Consider the following 26,377-nt stretch of genomic DNA (forward strand, 5'->3'; position numbering starts at 1 on the left):
GGAAAACAAAACGAGGGAAATACAGAGAGTTTAGACAAAGCACAAACTGGCTGGCTACCCTGTGCTGAGTTAAAGAGCTTAAGGGAATAATGGAAGAAAGAACACCCTGAAAAATAAGCTACGTGAGTGCGATAAAGTGCACAACACTTCTCAAAGTCTGTCATTCAGTTCGCTGGTCCTCAAGAAGCGCAACGACGCGTTAAGCGCCTTCTGTGCTGAGGACGGTCTGGACCAGTGTCCCGTGATTCTCGTTTCCGACAGAACGTAATTTTCCAGTCTATGTAATGTGGTTGAGAGTTCTTTTCTAGGCGCACTGATGCGACGACATTGACCAAGGTGATGCGCAATCGTCTCCTCACATCCACAGGTCCCGCATGTCGTATTCCTCAGTATAAAAGTCCAAGTGTTCGCTCCATACCGTATTTTTTTATAACCAAAACAACAGAAAAAAATAAGCTTGGCCATGCCACTGAACGCTTTTGCAGCCACAAACCGTTTAATATTTACAAATGCAATATACTTTCCAAGTATGCTTGGTGTCATACTTCGGTGTAAAAATTATCTTGAACTAAGGCATGAAGTTCACTTCAAAATAGTTTCGCTCGAAACCGGAGCCCTTGTTTACGACACTCCTTTGATGTACGCACCCTCCGCGATGACGCGGCTGTCATAAATACAGGTGTCAAGGCGATCGTGTCATTGGTGCACCAGGCAGTAGCTTAATTGGCGGGCACAAGAGTGCTATATGGTAATGGCATACTCTTACTTCAAAGAACGCAAACCTCATGTGAATACATGTACCAATTATTCTCTTTCAGTGAGAAGAAACTGAGGCTTCTTTCAATCTGTTTCTTGACCGGATTGGCCAATGGTACAAAACTATTCGTTCGTAAGTGCTGTTTGCCATTGGCTGGTCGTCTTCAAAAACAACATGTCCAGCATTAGGATTCGCCGGAAGTTTGCTCTTAGGGACGATTCTAGCGTAAAAGCATGTTGTCATTGCCGGCCGTGAGTTAAAATGGTACAAAGTAAAATAGAGTGGTGTATTAACTACTGCTCGTAGACAGGCTACTTTATTGCTGGATGTGTGAAAGTAATTACCAGCGCAATATCAGATTATAGCATAACTCTCTTCTTTTGGTTTTCCGTTTGAGTTTACTCTGGTTCTCGCGCGGAAATTGTTGATAAGAGCACTTCCTAGCCAATGGCAATGTCCAGCATATTAACGACGGCTGCCGGCCAGTGGCGAAGAGCACATGCGGATGAAAAGCTTTGTGAATGCGGCCCACGTTTCGCGATTAGAGCCGATTTAATAGAGCTTGGCGTTCTAGCACTAATAAAAAAAAGGCAAGTAGACAGATCATCAAGCTAAAACGTGCATCTGCGTCACACTCTTTCGCAGGTGGCAGGTCCAGCGCTTTCATCCTGCAACGCCGCTACAGTCGACCCAATTGCACTGCTACTCCTGTGAAGAACCATGCATCCGAACAGGCTGATGACTGCTCGGTCCCACGCGCACAGACCGCGTTCTCTGCAGGAGGTGTGCGTAGCATTCTTGCTGACTGCGACGCTGGCATGCATGTCCATATCGAGCTTGGCGCACCCTGCCGACGCGCAGCAGGATGACAATTCGCTGGACTACTCCGTCTTTGCTGGCCCGCCGCCGGAACCCTCGCAATGTCCCGGAGGCGCTGGCTGCGGAGTTGTTGTCCTCGACTCAGGGCGGGACAGTGCACCCTCGGCTGAGGTCGTTGCCCCTTCGTCGGATGACGGCGGAATCGGGCCGACGTCGGATGGTGGCGAGGAGGGCCCGATAAATGCGGAGGCCGAGACGACAACGACGGCGGATCCGAGTTCACACTCCGAGTCGCGGTCGCCTACTGTCGTGGGACCCAGACCACCACCAGCTGAAGAGGGAGGAGGAGGAGCACCGGCGGTTCCCGTGGAGTACACCATCCGAGCGGGAAAGACGAACATCACTGTCAACGGCACCAGGACCAGCCACAGGGTGAGTGGGCCTTTTATTTGTTTGGTTGGAAACAGAGAGTGCTGCCGCGGCGACGTTCGCGGCTGCAGCACTCTTGAACCCCTCAGCAATGGTGAACCTATGCAGAGCACCCGGATACTCGATATGTGAAGTGGGCGATACGTCAGCTCAGTGCGAGCAGCGCCACCCCATCTGAAACTTGGTCGTTCCTTCTGGTAGAAAAAGAAATACATCCTGGGTGTCTACTAACCAAAACAACGATCTGATTATGCGGCATGCCGTGGTGGAAGACTCCTGAAAGTTTGACCGCCTGGGTATCTTTAACGTGAACCCAGTGCGAAGCAACAAGCATTTCTAGATTTCGGCCCCATCTAAATGCGGCCGTTGATGCCAGTATATGTTCCCACGACATCGTGCTTAGTATACGCCGCAGCCACTAAACCGCCACAGTGGGTGTCGTTTCTGGCGCGCTGCCTTTGCCAGCGTAAGAGTAAACGTGACAGGATACAATTTCCATGCTATTAACGCGCTATACAATACATTTCTGGAGAGCTATCGCTCTGGTATTGCTTGAAGTGGGAGATTAGATTTAACCGACACGCTTAACTGATGCCTCCTACTGAGCAAGTCATGTACTTTGAACGGTCTTTGTACGACAGGCGTAGGAAGCTAGACGAACTGTGTTGAAAAAGACCCCGAAGGTGCTGAAAGCTACCATCATTAATGTCAGAAGTGTCACTTGGGAGTTAACAATAGGGCAGAATTTTTGAAGAACATGGTTCGAATTCTCCAAATGTTTTTTTGTAGGACTTTTGCGGACTGCCTGAATTAGGTAGAAATGCTGGTACAAAGTAGCGGACTCCTCTTTTTACTAGATGGCGCAGAATACTAACTCTTCTGTGAAAACGAGCACATGCGAATGAATGACGGGGCAGCAATAAAAACGCCAAAAGAGCTCGCACAACGCATATACATTTTTTTTCGTATTTTATGAGCTCATGATGGGACCGGATGACACTGTACTCATGTACGCGAATGCGTCAATTTGCGTTTGGCATCAATTTACTGGCTGAAATGCATAGGCCGATAAAATGTGCCGTTCCCTTGCGCACGAACATCTCCCTTACATCCACCGCTCACGAACGGCCGATCCCCCATGATGATGTAGGCGAAGCGCCACTCGAACCACAGGCGAATCAAGAAACAAAGGATTGGAATAAATTGTTGCAATATTTTTGCACTGCATGCCAATGATAGTATCGACACCACGCGAAATAAAGATTGAAAGACGAAGAAACCATGGACACCTGTGTCGTGCCAGCTGAATTTATGAGTGACCATCTACTACTTATATCCACCGCAACGTCACTGCATCGCCTTCAACAGCGTATAGGCCAGAGCTATGTGATGAGTGCCAGAAGTACTAAGATGCAACCATAACCAACGGCCACTGTTGGCTGCGTTTCGCGATTATTCTGCTCAGTTTACGTTCTTTTCGTCTTTCGTCATAGCCTCGCACGTTTGAAAGCCATCGTTGTCGCCGAGATTGGCCACTCTGAAGGATTAGTGGTAAGAAATGAATAGGCATGGGAGTGTATTTCGAGAATCCGTAGCAGATTGTACTAGCGAAGCGTCAACCCGACAAGGCACCAAGTATAGGTTGGTCCTCACTTGCGGAAATTTATTTATTTATTTCGGCAGCTCTTGTGGTGTCGTCTTTTCGTCTCGTGTCCCGTCTACGTTTTGCGCTGTTAACGCAAGGATGGAAAACCAACATGTCCAAGCTGCTTTTCAGAGAATTCTTGCAGCGGAAGCGCCTTTCGGGGCGCGCGTTTTTAAGCGCGCGGCGTTGCGCGTGCTTATATCCGCAAGTGAGGCCGTGCCTTATCACTCCCTGCGTTGGTGCTCGTCCACAGTCATCTACGTTTACCGCTCGTACGCGACACCGTGGAAAAATAATCCTTACGAAAGGCGGCCCCAGCGTTTTCAAGCGAAGCTTGTATTGGCTCGCAAGTTTCGGGTGGCTGTCTTCTCACGCAAAAAAAACAGTTGCTCTCAGGGTAGACAAACAGCTGCAGGAAAGGGCTGTTTGACGAATTGACAGCTGAGCCTGTGCGGGAGCGTGAGTCATTAGCAAGGATTCCAACTGCATAGGCGCGCTCACGCCACGCGCGCAACCAATCAGAGCCGTTTCGCGTCAGCTGGGGAGGGAAAGCGCATGCACGAATGGTTTCGTGCGCGCTGCGCCGGCTACGTTTCGACGCTTCGTCGTGCAGCCTCACGGGTTGCAGAATCAAGCGTCTTTCCTTTGTTGAGATCACCATCTTCTGTTCAGTCTCGGAAAACGGATGGGACGGCCGCACGTTGTGCGTTGCCCGGAGGCACGGGCAGCGAGCAGCGCCGCGAACTCGCCCGTGATAAGGCTCGCCATTGGCACGCCCTTAGAGCCGCCCGAGCACAGGCAATCCGGCAGCAAGGACAACAAGATGCCGAGCTGAGGGAGCGGGAGGCCGAAATAATCAGGCGCCTTACCTGTGGGTTACCAAACCATGACGAAGGTCAGGTCCACGCTGGATAAGCTTCGTTTGCCCCTATTTTCCGGTAGTAGAAGGATTGGTCATTGTTTTATAATTCCCCTTTTCGGTCAGATCTATTTTGACAACTACAACATTTTGTTTGTTTCATCAGTTTCAATTTTTGTAATATGGACAGCTCAGGCCAGTTTTAGCCGTCTTCGTCGGCGGTGGCGTCAACTTCCGTATACCGGGCCCACGCACCGCATGCAGTGGGGGCCAGGCAAAGCGTGCAAGGGTGAGCCGAGAAGGATGCTGGCTTCGTGGGCCCTGCGTTCCCGTGCGCCTAGTGCTGTAGGTCGCGTAATCTCAAGTTTCAGTGACGCGTTGAAGCGAGAGGCAGCACGAAGGGTACTTCGTTCGCCGCTGCTGCCGCGTTTTGACAGCGTCTTGATTTTGAGTGTCTGCTGTCATCTAGTGAAATCAGTTCACCTCTGCCTGTGTGCGCGGGAACACATGCTAGGTAATTCAATTAGTAAGTAAATGTATACTGCAATATATAGGGTCGATAAAACTGCGAATCTTACTTCGTGTAGTTGTCTAAAGCTTTGCTATCGCTATCGTTGCTTGATATTGTGGCGAAACTGCAATTTTTCCTCCTTTTCTTTTTTTTTGTTCATATCGAGTTAGCTGCTGATTTCCCTTTCCAATTGAAGCTCTTCGTTGCATAAAAAAACCGCAAATCAGCCGCTCTTGCACTAACGCCTTCAATGGTATTCGTTTTAGAGCTCGGCCTTTAAATCAGTAACCATGTTTGGCCTGCTACTCTTTGTTTCATTTCCTGAGTTTCTCGCCATTTTCCTTACAAAATACAGCATTTGTTGGATATGCTACTTCTAATATACTCTAATCTTCTGGAGACAAAAACAATTTCGTTCACTTTTTCTCTCTATTTTTATGGTGTGAATGCGAAGAAACGGGGTTAACGGAGGGGCCCGATTTTTATTGGTCATATGACAAGAAGCCAACAAACACTGACACCGAGGACAACATAAGGAAAATTACTTCTGCTTAATAAATAAAATACAGAAAGGATTAATTAATGGAAATGAAAAAGGATGAAAAAACAACTTGCCGCAGGTGGGGAACGATCCCACAACCTTCGCATTTCGCGTGCGATGCTCTACCAATAGACGGATGGATGGATGGATGTTATGAGCGTCCCCTATGGAACAGGGCAGTGGCTTGCGCCACCAAGCTCTTGCTATTATACTGCCTAATTTCCTACCTAGGTTGAACAATACACAAGGAAAAAAAATACTACGAACTACCACACCCAAATTTTCTGATCGCCTATTGCGAACTGTGCTTTTGTACGTCTTAGTTTTTTGTTGTTTCCCTACATTTCTTGCACCAATCCTCCGATCGCCTCTTACTAATAGTGCACATGTTCATTTTCCCACTGCTCTCGCTGAACCCAAGGGCTTCAAGGAGGCCATTAGTGCCTAAATCGACAGCTGGGTAGATGTCTTCACATTCTAATAAAACATTCTCCATAGTTTCCCTAGCTTTACAGCCGCAAGCACATGCTTCTTCTTCTTTCTTATATCTCGCATTATAAAGCGTCTTCTAAGGCATCCCGATCCTGCTTCGAAAAGTAATCAGCTTCCCTTTGAGTTATCATAAATTATTTCTTTCCTGATTTCGTTTTTCCTCTTAAGTAGTTACTCATGGCAGGTTTATTTTCCATTGTCGCCACCCATGAGTTCATTTCAGCCTCTCTGAGTTTCCGCTTGACCTTCTTTGTTGCTGTGTTGCTCACCCTACAGTCCGCATACTTGCTGGTAAGCTTCCCCGTTCTTTTCCTCCACTGTGAATCTATGTTTTTCCTGTACAGATACCTGAACACTCTCCCAGCCCATTTACTTTCTTCCATATTCCTCAGCCGTTCTTCATACTCAATTTCACTGCGAGCTTCCGTCACTTCAAAACTAGTCCAGCCCATATCCCCCTTAACAGCTTCATTTGTAGCCTTCCCGTGAGCGCCCGATCCGAGGCGACCCACTGTCCTTTGGTTCCCATCGAGTCCTGATTGTACCGCTGATTTAAAGCACACAACTTCATTTCCAAAAGTATGTCCTGGAACCATTACACCTTTCCACATGCCTCGGAGGACCTCGTACCTATTGTATCCCCATAGCGCTCTGTGCTTCATTATGGCTGCATTTCTCTTCCCCTTTAGGGTTATTGTCTTTTCCTGTGTTTCCATATATCTATTGCCTTCGTTTATCGACATACCAAGGTATTTATATTCTGTTACCCGAGGTATTTCCTGGCCCTGTATCTCCACCATCTGTTCACTGTTTTCATTGAATACCATAACACGTGATTTTCTAACACTAAATTTCAAACCTAAATTGTTTTCTTCCTGCCCACAGATATTAGCCAGACGTTGGAAATCACTTTGTTTGTTAGGTAGCAACACAATGTCGTCCGCATAAAATAAACCTGGGAGCTGCTGCTCTAATCCTGTACCCGCCTGTTTGTATGAGAGATTAAACCCGATATTACTTCCTTCTAGCGCCCTCTCCATCCTCACCATGTACATCATAAACAGCAGCGGTGATAAATGGCACCCATGCCTCAGTCCCTTTTTGATATGAACTTTCTCCTCGCTCCCCATCCCTTCCCATTCAACGCAAACGGTATTTTCTAGGTAAATCTCTCTCAATCTCAAAAGCTGTAGACAATTGTCACCGAAGCCTTCCCTTCCAGAATATCCCACAAAATGTTGTGGTCTACGTTGTCATAGGCTCCTGTAACGTCTAAAAGGGCCACATATGACGGCCTGCTTTCTACTTTTGATATTTCAATACACTGAGTAAGTACAAATAAGTTATCTTCTCAACGCTTACCTATTCTGAAGTCATTCTGAAGTTGTCCCAAAATTCCAATATTCTCTGCCCATGGTTCAAGTTTTAATTTGATTGCCTGCATTGCTACCCTGTATATTACCGCTGTAATTGTCAACGGTCTATACGAGTGAATTCTAGCTTTCTCCCCCTTACCTTTATAAATTAAATTCACTCTACTTTGTCGCCCATTGTCTGGTATTCGTCTATCTTTTAAAGTATTTTCCACTGCTTTCACCAGAGCTTCCTTACTTATTGATCCTGGTTCATTAACCAGCCTAACGGGAAACTCGTATATCTCAGTGTCTTTACGCTTAGGAATTTTCTCTTCCGCTTTCTTCCAGTTGAAATTTGTCAGCATCAGTTCCTTTTCCACTTGGGTCATGCTCTTTTTTTTTCTTCAAATAAAAGCTCGTCATTGGCTTGGGAAGATTCGGCTGTTATGTTTCGGATGTAATTTATTGCCGCGTCTCCTTCCAGCCGGTTTCAACTTCGTATAGGATATGTTGTGTTGTTTTTGACTTCCTGCTTAATAGTTTTATGTTTTTCCAAAATATTCTAGGTGCGGCCTTCTTTTTCTCACGTATTTCTGACAACCAACGTTCACTCTCACCTTTTAATTTTGCTTGCGCCAGTATTTGAACCATATACTTTTTCACCCGGTATATTTCTCATCTACTGGTTACTTCATCCTGCGGCAACTGCGCCTTCTTTGCCTGCCTGTGCTCTCGAGATGCTTTCTGTCGTTCGGCGATCGCTTTTCGTAGCTCCCTGTTCTACCAGCTTTTCGGTTTCGTTCTTCCTTTCCAACGAACATGTTGTTTCTCTTTGCGTATTTCTGTCGTTATTACACTTAGAAGCTTACCATATTCCCACTCTTTACTTGGCCATTTGCCAAGTTCTTCTTCGACTCTAGTGACTCTATTTGCTATTTGTTCAGCGTTCAAATTTGGACTGGCCATTTTGCTCTCCTTGATCTCTTTCCCAACTACATATCCCATCTTCAAAATGTTGCGTTTATGGTCACTCCCTATGCTGCTATGCCCTCCCTCATCAATGACCATTTCTCTCAAATTATCAAGAATTCCTTCTGTCATCAGACAGTAATCAATGGTCGATTGCCGGTTTCCCACTTCCCACGTGATCTGCCCTTCACACTTAGGCCCTGTGTTCACGATAACGAGGTTATGTTGCGCGCAAAGGTCTAGCATTGACTTCCCGTTGTTGTTGGTACAGCCATCTAAATCCTGTATGTGGGCATTCATGTCACCTAATAGGACAATTTTACCACCATTCCCGAAACAATATTTTATTGCGTCGCCACATCGTGTGTATATATACAAGAAGAGGCATGCGCAGAAAATATACGACAGTCACAGGGGGTGTCCTAACAGCAAGTCATTGAACAAGAACATGGTCACCAAAAAAATTAAGCAAAACGATTACTATCTGTTTAGAAACGCGATTTCACCAGGGCTCAGCGCAATTGAGGGCGCACTAACGCACATACTGCCAAGTTTTCTGATGAAATCAGCTTCCACAATTTCCCTGGTGAGCTGTGAGCAGTGTCTCGCTAAAACTTGCGTATCTTCAAAGAATGGCACGCAGCCGCAGTCCCGGCAATGAATGCCCAAGTGGCCTTGTACAGTGTTGCGGACGTTGTTACAATGCTCTCTTAGACGGTCGTTTAAGCACCTGCCCGTCTGTCCTACATATTCACTGCCGCAAGACAGGGGAATTTGGTAGACTACATTAGTTGTGCACGTCACAAACCGTTTTCTGTGCCCGACAGTACAACAACTCTGATGCGATTTTGGCGCGTTTACACGCTTACAGAGCTTTGCCAATTTTTCCGGGGCTGAGAAAACGACTGTGATCCCTGCACGCTGCCCTATCTTCTTCAGCCTTCAGTTTGTGACGTGCACAACTAATGTAGTCTACCAAATTCCCCTGTCTTGCGGCAGTAAATATGTAGGACAGACGGGCAGGTGCTTAAACGACCGTCTAAGAGAGCATTGTAACAACGTCCGCAACACTGCACAAGGCCACTTGGGCATTCATTGCCGGGACTGCGGCTGCGTGCCATTCTTTGAAGATACGCAAGTTTTAGCGAGACACTGCTCACAGCTCACCAGGGAAATTGTGGAAGCTGATTTCATCAGAAAACTTGGCAGTATGTGCGTTAGTGCGCCCTCAATTGCGCTGACCCCTGGTGAAATCGCGTTTCTAAACAGATAGTAATCGTTTTGCTTAATTTTTTTGGTGACCATGTTCTTGTTCAATGACTTGCTGTTAGGACACCCCCTGTGACTGTCGTATATTTCCTGCGCATGCCTCTTCTTGTATATATGCACACGATGTGGCGACGCAATAAAATATTGTTGGAAGTCAGCGCTGTGTATGTCGTCTATCACTGTCCTTGTCCTTTGCGCTGTACATTATTTTTGATCATGAATTACCAACTAGCCCAAGCAACCACCCTAATTCCCGAAACCTTTAATATAAGCGCTTATGCATTCCACTAACTCTTTATTCTTTGTGCAATAATTTCTGGTCCACAAATACGTAACGCCCAGCCAAGTTATTTTCCCACTCATTGTACCTGATAACCAAAGAGAGCGAGAATCAGCTTTTATACTGAGCCCTTTGTAAAGGTTGGTGCGCGCTGGCACCAGATGGGGTGGAACCTTCTTCTCAGGTCCCATACGCGTGCAGCAGTTCCTCGCCCCTAGCCGCCAGCGCGAGCTGGGTCGGTAGGTCGGGGCTGGACAACAAGGTCTCCCATTGCCCGGGGGGGTGGGGGACTGTGGAGGGTGGGGGGTAGGGATGGTGGGGGGTTCTTGAGCTTAGTGCACTCTGCAAGGATGTGTGCTTGAGTGCCTTTTGATCGTCTGCAAAACGGGCATAAAGTGTCATGCTCTGTTGGGAACATGTTGTGCAAGAGCACGGGATGCGCTAGCAACCCAGCTTGCGTGCGTCGCACGATCGTTTGCTGCATTCAGCTGAGTTGCGGATGCGGACGGGGAAGCCTACATTTGCCGCTTCTGTACATTTGCGTGATTTCTTTGTAACTTGTCACGGGGTGCGGTAGCTCTGGCTCGTCCTCGGCCCAGATTGACAGTGCTCGGGCATAATGGTCGGCGAGTGCGTTGCCTTCCACTTGTAACTGAGCCGAGACCCACATGAGCTCAGCGGCCCGTCCCGGTGATTTGCATTTGGTGAGGATCGCTAGTGCCGCGGGAGAGAAGTTCCCCCTGCGGTAGCTTGCGTAGGCGGTCTGGGAGTCTGTGACCACGGTCCTCACTCCTGGTTGTGTGAGTGCGAGGGCCACGGCCACTTCTTCTGCTTCGGCTGTATTCGTCGTCCGTATCGACGCGCCTGTGACCAGTTTATCGATGGTGGTGACGACCGCCGTTGCTCTGGTTCCGCGCTTGGGAAGCGATGCGTCCGCGTAGAAAACCTCGGGGTTCTCTTCCAGCTGTCGAGCCAGTTACTTAGCCCGCGCAGAGCGTCTCTCGTCGTTCCTCCCCGGCTGCATGTTCCAGGGGAGGCGTTTGGTCTTAATAATGTATCTACACATTGTGGGGAGCGGCTCCGTTGTCGGTTGCTGTTCAATTTGCCATCCTCTCCTGCGTAGGACGGCCCGACCGTGCTCTATCCGGCTAGGCCTTACTCTCTAGTGGGATAGGTGTGCTTCCACCAGCTCTTCCACCGTGTTGTGGGCACCCATATCCAGCAGTTTCTGCGTTGACAAGTAGACTTTGATGTCCATGGCGAGTTTGATTGCTTTCCTTATCGTCGTGTTCAGCGTATCACGGTTCACCTTCGCAAGCTGGAGGTATGGGGCGGAACACGTTACGCGTGACACGACGAATGCCTGCACCAGACGCAATGCGTCTTCGTCTTTGGTTCCTCTGTTTCGGTTGGTGACTCTCCGGATTAAGCTCAGGACCTGCTCTGATGTTGTCTTGATTTTGTTGATGGCTGTGTGCGCCTTGCCGTCGCTGCGCAACAGCAGGCCCAGTATCCGGATCTGCTGCGTTGGCTTGATCTCTGTGCCGTCGGTGGTGATAATTATGTGTGGCGGCGGCTCTTTCTGTGGTCTTCCGGGCTGTACCATGAGCAGCTTTGATTTCTGTGGAGCGCAGCTCAGGCTGCAGGTTGTGGCGTACTCGTGGACGGTCGTTGCCGCTCTCTGCAGGGCTTCCTCCGCCCAGGCATCGGGCCCCGCGCGGTTCGTCCACACCGTTATATCGTCGGCATAGAACGCGTGGTCCACGCCCTCGATCTGATTGAGCAGTTCGGGCAGCAGCAGGAGTGCTAAGTTGAAAAGCAGAGGCGACAGGACCGACCCCTGTGGGGTACCCCTGTCTTCGAGCTCCACAGGCTCTGACCGTTCCTTTCCTATCCGGATAGTTGCCGTTCCATTGGTTAGGAAATCTTTAATATAGCCGTAGGTCTTGCGGCCACACCCCGTCTTGCGCAGGTTCTCGAGCACGCTGGCGTGGGACACGTTGTCGAAGGCCCCCTTGAGGTCCAATGCCAGTATACCCCGGGGCGCGTGCCTCGTTGCTCTTTTAATCACTAGTTCGCGTAATTGGATCAGGACGTCTTAGGTACTCAGGTGCTGGCGGAATCCATGCATAGTCGCCGGCATCTGATTCGTCTCGTGCAGGTGTGCTTGAAATCTTCTGAAAACCATGCGTTCCATGACCTTGCCCACACAGGATGTGAGCGAGATCGGGCGCGTGTTCTCGATCGTCAGAGGTTTGCCGGATTTAGATATGAACCGTACCGAAGTTGCCCGCAGAATGGAAAGAGGCCGAGGTAGGGTTCATACCTGATAACCAAAGATGCTCTTGACATTTTGAATTTACTCTTTTTCATTTGGCTCCCTCATGGATGAGCATTCCGACTCCCCCTCCCTTTCTTTCCGACTTAGTTCTGTTGCACCCTTCCCGAACATAATTCTCAATAATTGGTGGCCCTTCCGAGTCTCTAATGTGCGTTTCTGTAACCGCATACACCCCTATTTTTTCTCTATTTAAGTGCTCCTTAATCTCTGCCCACTTTTCCTTTATTCTGCCGCCCTGCATGTTTGTGTAGCCTATTGCAGGGCGAGCTCTCTTTCCTTCTTTCCTCCTTTTTGTTATCGACAGCGATGCTCTTCTGAGGTTCCCCTAGGGGACCTTCTTCATTACTATCTACTCTGGCCTCCTGAGCGCCCACGGGCCCCCTAAATAAGCAACAGCGCGACCACCAAGTTGCCAGCCCACTTTTCGTGCCAGCCTGCTATTGAAGTGGATCCCGTCTCGTTTAAAACCACCCCACCTTCTCACTTCCCTGTTTACTTCGACAACTTCGAAGCATTTCTCTCGACTCATTTTTCATATTGCCTCATAAGCAGCCACTACGGCTTTTTGTACGTGACTGTCGCGTACAGGCACCTCCGGCACCGTGCACACCACGACCTGCACCTTAGGGAATAGCTCGCGCAAGTCGTTCATCCCCTTCGCCATGCGCTGGGCTAGTCTAGTCGCTTTCCTGATTAGGAGACCACTTTGTTGAGGAGAATCGCTGACCATGGTTTTACACTCGTGGAACTGTCAAGCCACTTGCTGGTTACTAAACCGCAAGATGCTTTATATCACGAAAAAAGGCGGTTGTCCCGCTACCACCTGTTAAAAATGTCGGGCTTTTGCTTCGTAAATCTGCACAAAAGAATGCTCGTATTTCTGCTTCGCCACAACGCAGTTGAAGGGTGAAGTGTGTAAAGAAGGGTAAGAGACCCAGCGTATGACTTGGCTCGAAAAATGTGGTGTGCGTGGTGCCATTACGGAATTCAGGTATCACGTTTAACATTACTTGACATCACAGCGTGTGTCCAACTACGTTCATCAACTTTACCCCCTCAAGAGCACTTATGGGCCATTCATCTGCCCTGCAGCGAAGCAGACCTGCCGGCTTCCTGTTCGACGTAAATCTGATTGTCCACATGGTTGCATAAGCTCCCAGTTGAAAAGCCATGCTACATCACACGCCCACACTGAAAAAATTGCGTATTCCCAACGAGCCGCGGTCCGTTGCGTATATAAGGGGTATTCTCCCCCCCCCTCTCCAGATTGGTAACAAAAGGTCACGTGCTTCTCATCGCAGCTGAAAGATACCAAACTTATAAAGAATTTCGTGCGGCAATCAAGCGTAAACCGGGACTGTTGTACATTTGTACTCACTTCGTTTCAGGGCTAATACCATCTTTTTGAAGGCCAGCTGCTACAGAAGCCGACGAAAAACCCTCTCACCATATGCAGTCAAGGCAGCGTTGTCGCTTCAGGGAGACATACTTCGCGGCACCTTGTGAGTGTGCTGCTGGCAAGCACGCATGTAACCATTTGCAAGATGTACTGAAGTTAGTGGCATTACTTCAAATCAAAGGATACAATAAAGCACCAGAGCATCTCTCATCGACAGATTTGCCGCAGTAGTGGCGAGTGCCAAGGACCAAACCACTTCGCGGAACTAGTCTGCGGCAGGTAGACTGGTGGAGAGTAGTGGAGGGTGGGCAAGATTTGCCCCGCACCTCTCGCCTGTATGACGGCATTGCTGCTAACAAAGCAACAGGAGGAAGCCAAAAAGGCCTTTGCCGATGCACTGAAAGAAATTAATGGCATGCAGGAGTTTGCCAGCTTTCTCGAGGCTGCAGACAGCTCAGACGTCACAAAAATAAAATTTGGGACATGCTTGAAGGGCTGCCTTCTCGACTTCATATCCAAAGTCTTCATATCCAAAGAGCTAGAAGTCCCTCGGCTGCAAATATGGGCAAGTGTGGAGCTGTTTACGTACGCTTTCACTGTTCCACAATGGAAAATACCTGACATGTTCGATGGAGCCTCTGCAGCATTTCTTAATGTACTATACTTAGTTTTATATTCTGTATTCATGAAACATTGCCTGAATTTAGGCTGGAACAGTCAATTGTTTCGGTCCCTGCACACTATCGCATAAAATATATGTCATTGAAATTTGTTTCAAGGTATATACATCACCGCAGCGGAGGCGCAGGATCTAGAAAGGGCTTATTATGCAAAATAGAAGTGAGGCGTGCAGACAAGACACAAGAGTAGAGAAGTGGACAACACGAACCCTGTTCGTGTTGTGCACTTCTCTACTCTTGTGTCCTGTTTGCACGCCTCACTTCTATTTTGCATAATGAATCCTTACCAACTAGCTCAGCTTTCTGTCGTTCTAGAAAGGGCGTCTAGGAGGCAACGAAATAGCCTAACAGGTCATCACGGACGTCTTCACCGTCTTACTGCGTCCAACTTTGGCTTGGGCCTGCACCGGAAGAAGTGGACAAAGAAAGGCTTGATTAGTTTGATGACCGCGAAGGACCTGTCACGCATTCAGCCCGTCAGGTACGTTCAGGCATGGTATTACTGAAAACATTTCGCGAATGCACTTTTGTCCTGGGCCTAGGGCGCTATAACGTAAAACTATTCCAAACTTTTCTATTCCAACTCTGCTATCAGCCCTCCGCGATTGGTCAAAATCTTTTTTCGACCACCCTCCACTTCACCTGTCTGTCACGCGACGTCATGAAAACCGCAATACCTCCCTATCTGATATGATGTGTACACGCTGATTAGGCATGATTTGACGGAAAAAAGAAAAACTGTTATTTCTAATTCGACCTCTTTTCGCCATTATCCCTCGGCTATTGGTAAAATGTTTTCGGGCTGCACCAACTTCACCTGCTTGTCACGCCACGTCACAAAACCGCACAAACTCACCACGTCAAAGTGACGTGTACTCGATAAAGATGCATTAATATGCCGAAAAAAACTGAATTTATTTCGGAATAGCCGCAGGCTGCCCTGTTCCGAAAGGAATAAAAGATGGCTGCCGCCGATCGCTGAGACGCTGGCTACTCGCACCTGCCGGACAGCATGGGTGTATTTGCGTATAATAAAACTTCTTGCGTGACCGTGTAACGTTTCCAAACGCTTTCGGCACGTTTACTACCACATTGTGCCAACTCTTCTTTGCTGAGGGTGAGTTTTAGCGTCATTCTTAAGCTTCTGTTGCATGCCGCCGCAATTTTCGACCAGTCACCACAAGCTAAGTAAGGGAAAGCCGACCAATCGCAGACGCCGGCACCACCCTCTTCACCCGGTTATCGATTTTCAATGCACTCGCTCTGCCCCAGTGAATCCCTCTCCACTTGAGCGTTCTCCTCGCCTCTTGTCAGCCAATTAGATAGGACAAGCCGCTCAGTGTAGGCAATGTCATTCGCTTTTCAAGCAAACAAAAGTGACCTCCTATGAAAGAGGAGAGCGTTTGATTGGTGTGTTCAGACAACCCTGCGGGTGACCGCCCGGTGCTTTCGCCGGTGGTTACGGAAATTTGACGTCAAGAAATTGGAATAGAAACATATTGGAATAGATTTACGTTATAGGGCCCCTACACTCGAATTCCTGAAGCTTTACTAAATATTTTTTTCAAGGTACGGCATAGCTAACGAGAAGGAAGCCCTCCTGAGGTACAAGGATACCTTGACAACTGCGGGACATCCTATCCAAGTATTCAACTGCTGCCTTTTTGTCGACCCGTCAAGGCCATGGCTTGGAGCATCGCCTGACGCCCTAAACTTTGACCCTTGCAAACCGTCGCCATGAGGGACAGCCGAGGTGAACTGTCCATACTCCCTCAGACATGCCACCAGAGAGCTTCTCCTTTCGGAAGATTTCTTAGTTGCATTTGAGGAAGATTGCCGACCTGAACTGAAAGTTTAAAATGAACCCTACAAGCAGGCCATTGGGCAGATGGGGATAACTCGCACACAGTGGGCAGACGTCGTTGTTTTGGGACCACACTTTATTATAATGCAGTGCGTGCGTTTTGCCGAAAAAGAGTGGAACGACATAGTTCATCTCCTAGACAATTTTTATTTCGACACTTTGCTCCCATTCCTCGTACAGCAGGTGAGGACATGAATGTTGCATGATGAGCTAAACATTTATGCAATAAAGACAAGTCAACTTTTGCAATAAACAAATCCATTTGTAAGAGTTAGCAGTAATAAACCAATTTTTCCCACCAGTCACTCACTTTCAGTGATCAAACGGCTTCGCATATTGCTCTACACGGCACACACTGACCATAAATGGTTAATCAGTGGACCAAGAGAAAGTGGTATTGCCCTATCAAGGATGTGGTAGCGCTTGATTCGTTGTATTCATCTTTCGACGTGAATGCGAAGTGAAGCGATTTCTTATGTCCGCTGCAAGTCGTCTTCCTCAAATTGTTTTTTGTCAAGAAAGGTAACAGATTCATGCCGACCCCCTATTTTCTTGAAGTAGATCCTTGATCTTAAAGCCCTTGCCGGCCATGACACTGTCGCCGGGAGCAAACTTCCGGAAAACCACTGCTGATCATAATTTCGCGATCGGAGAGGGACCTCTTGTAAAATTCTGATGCGAACGTAAGAAGGCGATTTGGTGTCACGCCAGTGAGAGCCTTAAACATGTTCGCCGACTTATGAGTTGAGTACGTCATCATCATCATCCGCCTGGCTACTCCCACTGCAGGGCAAATGCCTCTCCGATACTTCTCTAACTACCCCGGTCATGTGCCAATTGTGGCCATGTTTTCCCTGAAAACTTCTTAATCTCATCCGCCCACCTAACTTTCTGCCGCCCCCTGCTACGCTTCCCTTCTCTGCGCATCCAGTCCGTAACCCTTAATGAGCATCGGTTATCTTCCCTTCTCATTACATGCCTTCTCCTGCTCATGCCCATTTTCTTTTCTTGATTTCAAATAAGATGTCGTTAACTTGCGTTTGTTCCCTCACCAAACTGTTTTTTCTTATCCTTTAACGTCAGATGCATCATCCTTCTTTCCATAGCTCGTTGCGTAGTCCTCAATTTAAGTAGAACCCTTCTCGTAAGCGACCAGGTTTCTGCCCCGTAGGCGAGCACTGGTAAGAAACAGCTCTTAAACACTCTTCTTTTGATGAATAATGACAACCTGCTGTTCACGATCTGAGAATGCCTGCCAAACGCACCCCAGCCCATTCTTATTCTTCTGATTATTTCAGTCTCGTGATCAGGATCGGCGGTCACTACGTGTCCTAAGTAGATGTAGACCTATCGTAAACTGCTGTTCTGAGACTGTCAAACATTACGTTAGCATTCTGCAGATTAATTTTTAGACCCACCCTTCTGCTTTGGCTCTCCATGTCAGTGAGCATGCATTGCAATTGGTCCCCTGACTTACTAAGCAAGGCAATATTATCAGCAAGTTGCTAAGGTATTGGCGGCGAGGAGTTACGGAGTCGCCATCTATCGGAAGCGCCTCGCTGGCGTAGTATGAGGGATCACGTGGCGCGCTCCTCATAGGTTTTGCTGTCAGCGCTCACTGAAAACACCACGCACGAGCTCTCCCGGACATTTCTCTAAGTGCTTTAGAAACGAGAGAAGTTTTTTACTGTCTAAATAATAATCTTGGGCAAACTGAAAGCACACAATCGTTTACAGACGCTATCTCTTTACCGAATAAGTACAGTGAACGCCACTGCGCGCGGTCGCCGCGATGAAGTCTCCCGAACAGGCTTCTTGCGTGAAAGGTAGGGAAACGCTGAGAGCAAACTATGCGAAATATGTTCGTATAGTGTTTGTATAACTAAATGGAGTGTAATAGAACGAAGCCTCAATGCAGCGATCGCGCAGATTCGCAGCGACCGAGTGCGCGTCTGCATGCTTGTCCGCGCACTGTTTCGCTTTCTCCGCGCGCGCGTTTTCGCACCGTGCCACGAGCTTTAGGCCGCAGAATATGAGCATTTGACAGTATACAATCAACCATTGTTGCGTGGGCGCTATCAGAGCTGTTCAAAAATAATTTCATTGTAGAGACTTCGACGCCTACGGGGACTGTGCTGTGCCGTCGCGACGATTCAAACTTTTTTTTTCTTCTAAATTCTTTGACCTTTCAATACTATTTCTCAAGTTGCGTCGCACTGCATGTTTATCGGTGCTCTCAGCGTGCAATTTCCCTCTGCTCCTTTTCTTGTGATCCAGTTCATTAATTCATAACACAAACATGACCATATGCCATGCTTTTTTAAAATGTGCTTCTTACCGCTGCCTTTCCACTCCACTGAACTTGCCAGTATCTATAGCATCGACAAGTTCATACACCAAACCGTCATGACATTAGTCGGGCAGCGGACTCAGGCGAGCGTCTCAGTGCGCGTTTTCAGAACATCGCAGACCGGGCGCCGTAGCAGAAATCTTCCTCGCGTCTGTGCTTGCTGCATACCCGAGTTACAGCCGATGACTGTTTGCCGGTTTTATGTTTCGCGAGCCAAGCTTCACGCAGCTTCTTGTCCTGCGGCTACGTGTGAATAAGGCTGACACCGGCCTCCGCTACGTGCGTCCTGCCCTGCGGCACCGAGCAGTAGCCTACCATGTTGCGCGCCTTCAAAGGCAGCCACTACCTATTGTAGCGCTTTCAAGCGTTGTAAAAGAGACACTCGAAGCGGGAAAATTTCGCCACTAAATGAGGACCGCAGCGTTCGAGGGAATTTAAACTCGTTTTCAGCTCCCTTCGGCGCGCCCGAAGAAGCCGACGCGGCCGCTATGTCCACGTGATCCCTCCTAGCACGTCACGCCGACGGTGGCGCCAGCTTTTCCAGTGGTGGAGCTCGAGGCCAATTCTCCATCAACACTTATCCTCAATACTTCTCAATCCAGGTCTCTGAATACCTCCTGTAAGCACGCTGTGAATATCATTGGAGAGATCGTATTTCCCGGCTTGACGCCCTTCTTTATTGGGATTTTGTTGCTTTCTTAATGGAGGACTACGAGGGCTGGGGAGCTGCTATAGATATCTTTCATTATTTTTACACGCGGCTCGTCTATACCCTGATTCTGTAATGCCGGCACGAATGCTGTGGTTAACACTGAATCAAACGCTTTCTCGTAATCAATGAAAGCTATATATAAGGGTTCGTTATATTCCGCTCATTTTTCTATGACCTGATTGATAGCGTGAGTATGGTCTATTGTTGAGTAGCATTTACGAAATTCTTCCTGGTCCCTTGTTTGGCAGAAGTCTAAGTTGTTCCTGATTCTATTTGCGATTACCTTAGGAAGTACTTTGTAGGCAACGGACAGTAAGCTGATCGGTCTCTAATATTTAAAGTGTTTGGCGCCCCCTTTCTTATGGATTAAGAATATGTTGGCGTTCTTCCGAGATTCCGGTACGCTCTAAGTCATGAGGCATTGCGTGTACACGGTGGCCAGTTTCTTTAGAACAATCTGCCCACCATCCTTCAAGAAATGTGCTGTTACCTGATCCTCCCCAGTTGCGTTCCCTTTTTGCATAGCTCACAAGGCTTGTTCCGGCGTTACTTGTGGGATTTCAAATCTCTCTAGACTATTCTCTCTTCCATTATCATCATGGGTGCCACTGGTACTGTATAAATATCATAGAACTCCTCAGTCACTTGAACTATTTCATCCATATTAGTAATGAAATTTCCGGTTTTGTCTTTTAACGCATACATCTGATTCTTGCCTATCCCTAGTGTCTTGCTCACTGCTTTTAGGCTTCCTCCGTTCCTGAGAGTATGTTCAATTCTATCCACTTTATACTTCCTTTTGTACGCTGTCTTGCGGTTGTTGATTAACTTTGAAAGTTCTGTCAATTCTATTCTAGTTCTAGGGTTAGAGGCTTTCAAACATTTGCGTTTCTTGATCAGCTCTTTCGTCTCCTGCGATAGCTTGCTGGTATCCTGTCTAACGGAGTCACCACCGACTTCTATTGCATACTCCTTAATGATGCCCATAAGATTGTCGTTCATTGCTTCAACACCAAGGTACTCTTCCTGAGTTAAAGATGAATACCTGTTCCGTAGCTTGATCCGGTTTTCCTTTGTTTCCCTCTTACCGCTAACTCATTGATCGGCTTCTTATGTACCAATTACTTCCGTTCTCTCCTCAAGCATAGGCTCATTCGAGTGCTTACCATCCTATGGTCATTGCAGCGCACCTTGCCAAGCACTTCCACATCTTCTGTGAAGCCAAGGTTAGCGCAGAGTATAAGGTCTCTTTCATTTCTAGTCTTGCCATTCGGGCTCCTCCACGTCCGCTTTCGGCTATCCCGCTTGCGGAAGAAGGTATTCATTATCCGCATGTTATTCTGTTCTGCAAACTCTACTAATAACTGTCCCTTGCGATTCCTAGAGCCTATGCCATATCCCCCCACTGAGTTGTCTCCAGCCTGCTTCTTGCTTAGCCTGGCATTGAAGTCGCCCTTCAGTATAGTGTATTTTGTTTTGACTTTACCCATCGCCAAATCCACGTCTTCATAGAAGCTTTCGACTTCCTGGTCATCATGACTGGAAGTAGGGGCGTAGACCTGTGCGACCTTCAATTTGTACCTCTTATTAAGTTTCACAACAAGACCTGCCACCCTCTCGTTAATGCTATAGAATTCCTGTATGTTACCAGCTATATCCTTATTATTCAGAAATCCGACTGCTAGTTCTCGACCATAGCCTCTAATCCGACCATATCCTCTAAACCGTTCCCACAATGTCTCGCTAAAAAAACCGAATACGGCAGCTGGAAAAGTTCGTTTACGCTCGTTTACGCGGGGTCAGTGCAGCTGGACAACAGTGACGTGCCCGGGAGCACCTGTAATAATAGCACGCTCGTATAAGTACCTTCTCGCCGCCTTTGCATCGGTATTCCTGCTGGTGACACTCAGGAATATAGCAGAAGTGAACCATTGCCAAATAAATATTCTTAACGCAGACATGCAACGTAAGAGCCGTGAACGACGCGACGCTTTGCTTAGTCAACACAGCCGCGACCGCAGCGGCAGCTGGCGGCACCGCAGAACATGGCGACAGCGCACGTAGATGCGGCGGCTGCCGCGAGCGGCGTACTTTTTCATGACGTCTATTGAAGAAATAAACAATAAAAAAATGGTAGTGAAAGTGGATGAAAAAACAACTTGCCGCAGGTGGTGAACGATCCTACAACCTTCGCAATTCGCGGGCGATGCTCTACCAATTGAGCTGCCGCGGCGCCGTTTCCCCATCCACTTTCTTGGGTATTTATGTTTCCTAGTAGAACCCTCGGAGCGTTGGCCAGCGCCAGCACTCACAAACCTTGGTGGCGGACGTGGAACATCCTTTTTGACAGAGGCGTCACGAGAACGTGATCTTTTTGGGTGAAGGCAACCGGTCAATAAACTCACACATGCTACCTGAAGGCATCGATGTTGCCGGATTCGAGACCCTCGTTATGTAATAAAGGAGAAGAAAGGTGGTTAACCGAGGGGCCCGATTTTTATGAGTCATATCACAAGAAGCCAACAAACACTGACACCGAGGACAACGTAGAGGAAATTACTTGTGCTTAATAAGTGAATGTGAAGACGTCTACCAGGTGGTCAATTTAGGCACCACTGGCCTCTTTGAAGCCCTTGTGTTCAGTGGGAGCAGTGGAAAAATAAACATGTCCGCAATAGGCATTAGTAAAAGGCAGTTGAAAGATTAGTGGAAGAAACGAAGAGAAACGACAATAAACGGAGACGTACAAAAGCACAGTTCGCAAAAGGCGATAAGAAAATTTGGGCGTAGTAGTTCATAGTGTTCTTTTTCCTTTTTTATTGTTTAACTTAGGTAGGAAATTAGGCAGTATAATAGCAAGAGCTTGGTGGTGCAACCCACCGCCGCGTTCCAAAGGCGACGCTGATAACATCTATCCATCCATCCATCTATTGGTAGAGCCTCGAAATGTGAAATGCGAAGGTTGTGGGATCGTTCCTCACCTGCGCAAAGTTGTTTTTTCATCCACTCTCGTTTCTCTTAATTTATCGTTTCTTTATTTCATTTATTAAGCACAAGTGATTTCCCCTATGTTGTCCTCGGTGTCAGTGTTTGTTGGCTTCTTGTGATATTTTCATGGTATGTTATCTAGCACCATATACTCGCCATGAACTCTCTCAAGGGGACCGCTGCGACGTTCGTATTATTTTCTTTCCTCGTCTTATATATATTAAAGGCAGCTGGGAAATGTTAGCCTTCCAGAGATAGTTGCCAGCTGTAGTTAGTTTTTTTCTTTTCACGCTTATTCATATTAACGAGTTTATAGGCAAACAGCGAGAATGTACTAAACTGAGCCACTGCAAGCAGGAGCACGCGCTGCGCCACTCACTGCTTAGAAATGAACAGAATCTGTTCGATATGTCGATAATCCGCAGTCGTAAATTTATCGTGTATGCAACGCTTTCTCTCGATACTAAAGTGGAGCGAGTGGCAACATTACTTTTTTGTTTGTATATTATGCGGTATAATTAGTAACCATAGGCGGCACTATCTTTTTTAACTTCGTTTCCATGAAGAAAATCCTGAGATAACAAGAAAACAAACGTCGCAAATTTCATACATAACGCGTTTCCCGAAATCGTAATTTTTTCTTTCCCCACTAATGGACTAATGGTGTGTACTATATAAATTATAACTGAGCCGAACATTAAACTACATTTTTTCATCGTCTTTCTTTTTGCCATTTCACCTGTTAACAGCGCCTTGCTGCGAAGGTGATTGGCTGACGCTCTAATAAAGAAATCAAAATAATCGACTGATCCTTCCTCCGCATATTGATTCCACATGCAATAGAAATAAGTATATCGACCAGCATAAAACGTTGATATTCCGGAAAGGAATAACAGGAGCAGAAAAGAAGCGCTTAGAAAAGTACCCGTTGACATGCTTGAGCGAATATCTTTTCATATGGAAAGACGCAATCCCTTTATTTTTGTTTGGGGGGGGGGGGCAGCTATTTACAAGTTTCCTTCTCATGTTTTTTGTCAACACACACACAACATACACACACACTAAAATGAGAACTCTGTTTTTCATTCTCACCGGAACTGGGATCGTAACGCCTGCTTCTCCTCGAAATTCTTGTACTTTTCTTCTTTCTTTTTTTTTCTTACGTCCTTTCGTCTCGAATGGCGCGCATTAAAATGAATGAAGCAGGAAGCTTGTCCGCCGCGCCGTGCAAAATCAGTTGATTCGCCAACTCAGCGGCTGGTGTACAGCACTTGGAGCAGAAAGGAAGCCGTTCCACGTGGGAGACTGCCGTCGTTCGTTTATTTACTGCTTCAGGCTTTGAGCGCGCCGCGCCTGTCGTGCTAAAATTTTTTTTCGTAAACTTCTTTTTTTATATTTTCATAAGCTCAACTGTCTATTATACATTGCGAGGCCCGCCTATCAAGCCTTTCTTTCCTGGTATGAATGGCCGGCTGCGAATAGGATGGGCTTAAAGAAAAGACAGAAAATAATGATGGTTAGAGTCAATGTCGCTGATACTCTGTCAGAAAGTGCAACAAATGCTAGGCAACTGTCCCTATTTTTCAAAAAGGTCTGCAAAGGCCGGTGTTCGGATCCAGGGTAGCGTATCCCACCGCTGTCAACCAGTTGTTGCGACTCGGTATCCGAGCGGCCATTACATTTCCGTGGCTGGTGATGTGCCAGTTGCCATACGACCGAGACGTCCGGGGAGACGTCCGAGAAATGAGAAAAAGGATTCATTTACAAATTTAAATGGTGATGGTCTACGTGTACGAGCACGAGCACTAGTACGACTACGACCACTTGTGCGAATCGCAGCACACAAGCACAACACTGAAGATCCACTTTTTATGCACTTCTTTCACCTGCTTCTCTCGTCGGGGAAACTCAATGTTCTTCTGCTCGGCCAACCACGATCGTGAGCCGTTCGCAAAATCCCGCCCATGACATCGCACCGTTCCGCTGGACTCCGCCTCCATTGTTCCACGAACGCCCCCGCATACGAGACAACGAAGTGGCAAGCTGGGAACTTGATGTCGAAGTCGTTCCCACTGAAGTCCTTGTCGTTTGCCCCTTTTATCAATTAGTGGGCCATTCGTGACGGCCCGCTTCCCAGGGTCAGGATCCGGTAGAGTGCTATTCACGGTAGTTGTTTCCACAAAGGGGCGGCGGTCGTTGTCGCCTCTGGTGAGCTCTTTGTGCTTCGCGGTGAATGTCGGGTCCTGTATAGTCCAGGCGGGCGCTCGTCTCACCCGCGCGCTCGCCTCTCCCGTAACCATTAGTTATGCTGATTTAGTCGCCAACTCCCTGGTCCTGAGAAAGCGACGATGCAGTATGAAGGGCCTTTCATAGCTGTACGCTTGCGGGTGAAGCATCAATGGTCGAGAAGGTCTGCTGAGTATAACAATGCTAAATGCCAATCGTAACAACCGTTACAAGTTACACGGAAAGTTGCCTTCCTTGAGAGTTCTGCACTAATCATCTCACCTCCAGCAATTCACATCACGTTTCGTCGATTATAAATTTACGACAAGCACGCGCAATACGATTACGTTTTCGGCGCATTACTGTGGGCGTTTTGTTTTCGTCCTTTACATGCATGGAGGTTTGTTGCTGTAGTTATATTATGACGTAATGCTCATATTAACAAATTACCGCGCTTCGTTTAGTTCTAATGTTAAGAACTAGTTCAAGCGCACGGAATACACGGACCAATAAAAAAATAATTATGGTGTTTTACGTGCCAAAACCATTTTCTGGTTATAAGGCGCGCCGTATACAGTGGAGGATTCCGGAAATTTCGACCACCTAGGGTTCTTTAACGTGCACCTAAATCTAATGGCGTTTTTCACTCGTCGATTCGGAGCAGAACTTCTTGCTCCGCGGCAACGAATCCGAATTTCACTGGTCGATCCGGAGCGGTTTCGCGCGTTCGACTGGCCATTTCGGATCAACTCGCTCCGCACCGGATCGTTCTCACTTGCTCCGCCGCCGAGGCGCGGATTCGGGCGGAAATAGCTCGCGTCACTTCCGTCTCCAAGCGAAATCTGTACCCGGTTGGTACGCACAACATTGTGTCGCTTCGCGAAATGGCTGCGTTCGGTGCTGCTGCAGAGCTCGCGTTTAGCGATGAGAGCTCGGACGACAGCGATTACGAGGTGACGCAGCTGCTGTACGAAGCCTTCTATACACGTTGTGCATGCACAATCCTTGCAGGCGTGGAAATGGAAATGACGCACTCTGCGACTGCCGCGGTCAAATGACGCACGGGGGACGGCGAGTTTGGTTGCTGTGAAAACGTACAGAGCGCAAGTCGGGCATGGTTTCCGGAACTGGTTTGTGCGACGTGTACGCAGACTTCCTGTGTGATCACAGCGGAGCGTTTTTGCGCTCCGCTGGCCGATTCGGATTTGTGAAATCCGAGCGCTCACTCGACGATTTCGGCGGCCGCTCCAGATCGACCAGTGAAAAACGCCATAAGTACACGGGTGTTTTCGCATTTCGTCCCCGTCGAAATGCGGCCGCCGTGGCCGGGATTCGGTCCCGCGACCTCGTGCTCAGCAGCCCAACACCATAGCCACTGAGCAACCACGGCGGGTCGGACGAATAAAGCCACGCATACATACACATATAACTGCCTATGTGTGTGTCTCTGCATGCCTTTATTCGACCATGTTTTCCGTGCGCTTGAACCGGTTCATAAAAAATGGAATACCAACGTGCCCAGACTGCCACATTGCTGAACTTTAATTGTCAGGTGCTGAATCGCTCATATGATGAAGGTTTATTTCTATCTGCTGTAACACTTTAAAAAAATTTGGATGTGGACATTAGAGAATAAGTATCGCCCTTGAGTTTGTCGGCCCTTATCTCCTATAGATGCTTCAAACAGCTACACTGTCACTTCTAGGAAAATTATCGGCTGGCAAAGTCGTTTTTATACATGACAGGAATGCGGCCTTTTTATGATATGGCTACTTTTCCTTTGTATACCCCTCGCTTAGACTTCATAATTTACAAACATTTGTGTCATTCACTATGGTCATAATGCAAATGTACGAGCCTAAACTCAGGGGCTTATTCGTAAGCGTAAGCT

At 47.7% G+C, this 26,377-nt stretch overlaps 1 protein-coding gene across 1 annotated transcript in view; it reads left to right on the forward strand.

Annotated features, from left to right (window-relative positions):
* Positions 1-1,477: 1,477 nt before the first annotated feature.
* Positions 1,478-26,377, forward strand: part of Ccn (cellular communication network factor protein Ccn) — a 168,847-nt gene continuing 143,947 nt past the window's right edge. The window contains exon 1 of the mRNA XM_070529585.1: positions 1,478-2,008. Within this exon, the coding sequence (XP_070385686.1) occupies positions 1,478-2,008 (531 nt within the window). The remainder of the gene's footprint in view (positions 2,009-26,377) is intronic.

The sequence above is a fragment of the Dermacentor albipictus genome, unplaced genomic scaffold (assembly GCF_038994185.2).
Source record: "Dermacentor albipictus isolate Rhodes 1998 colony unplaced genomic scaffold, USDA_Dalb.pri_finalv2 scaffold_24, whole genome shotgun sequence".
Lineage (NCBI taxonomy): Eukaryota > Metazoa > Arthropoda > Arachnida > Ixodida > Ixodidae > Dermacentor > Dermacentor albipictus.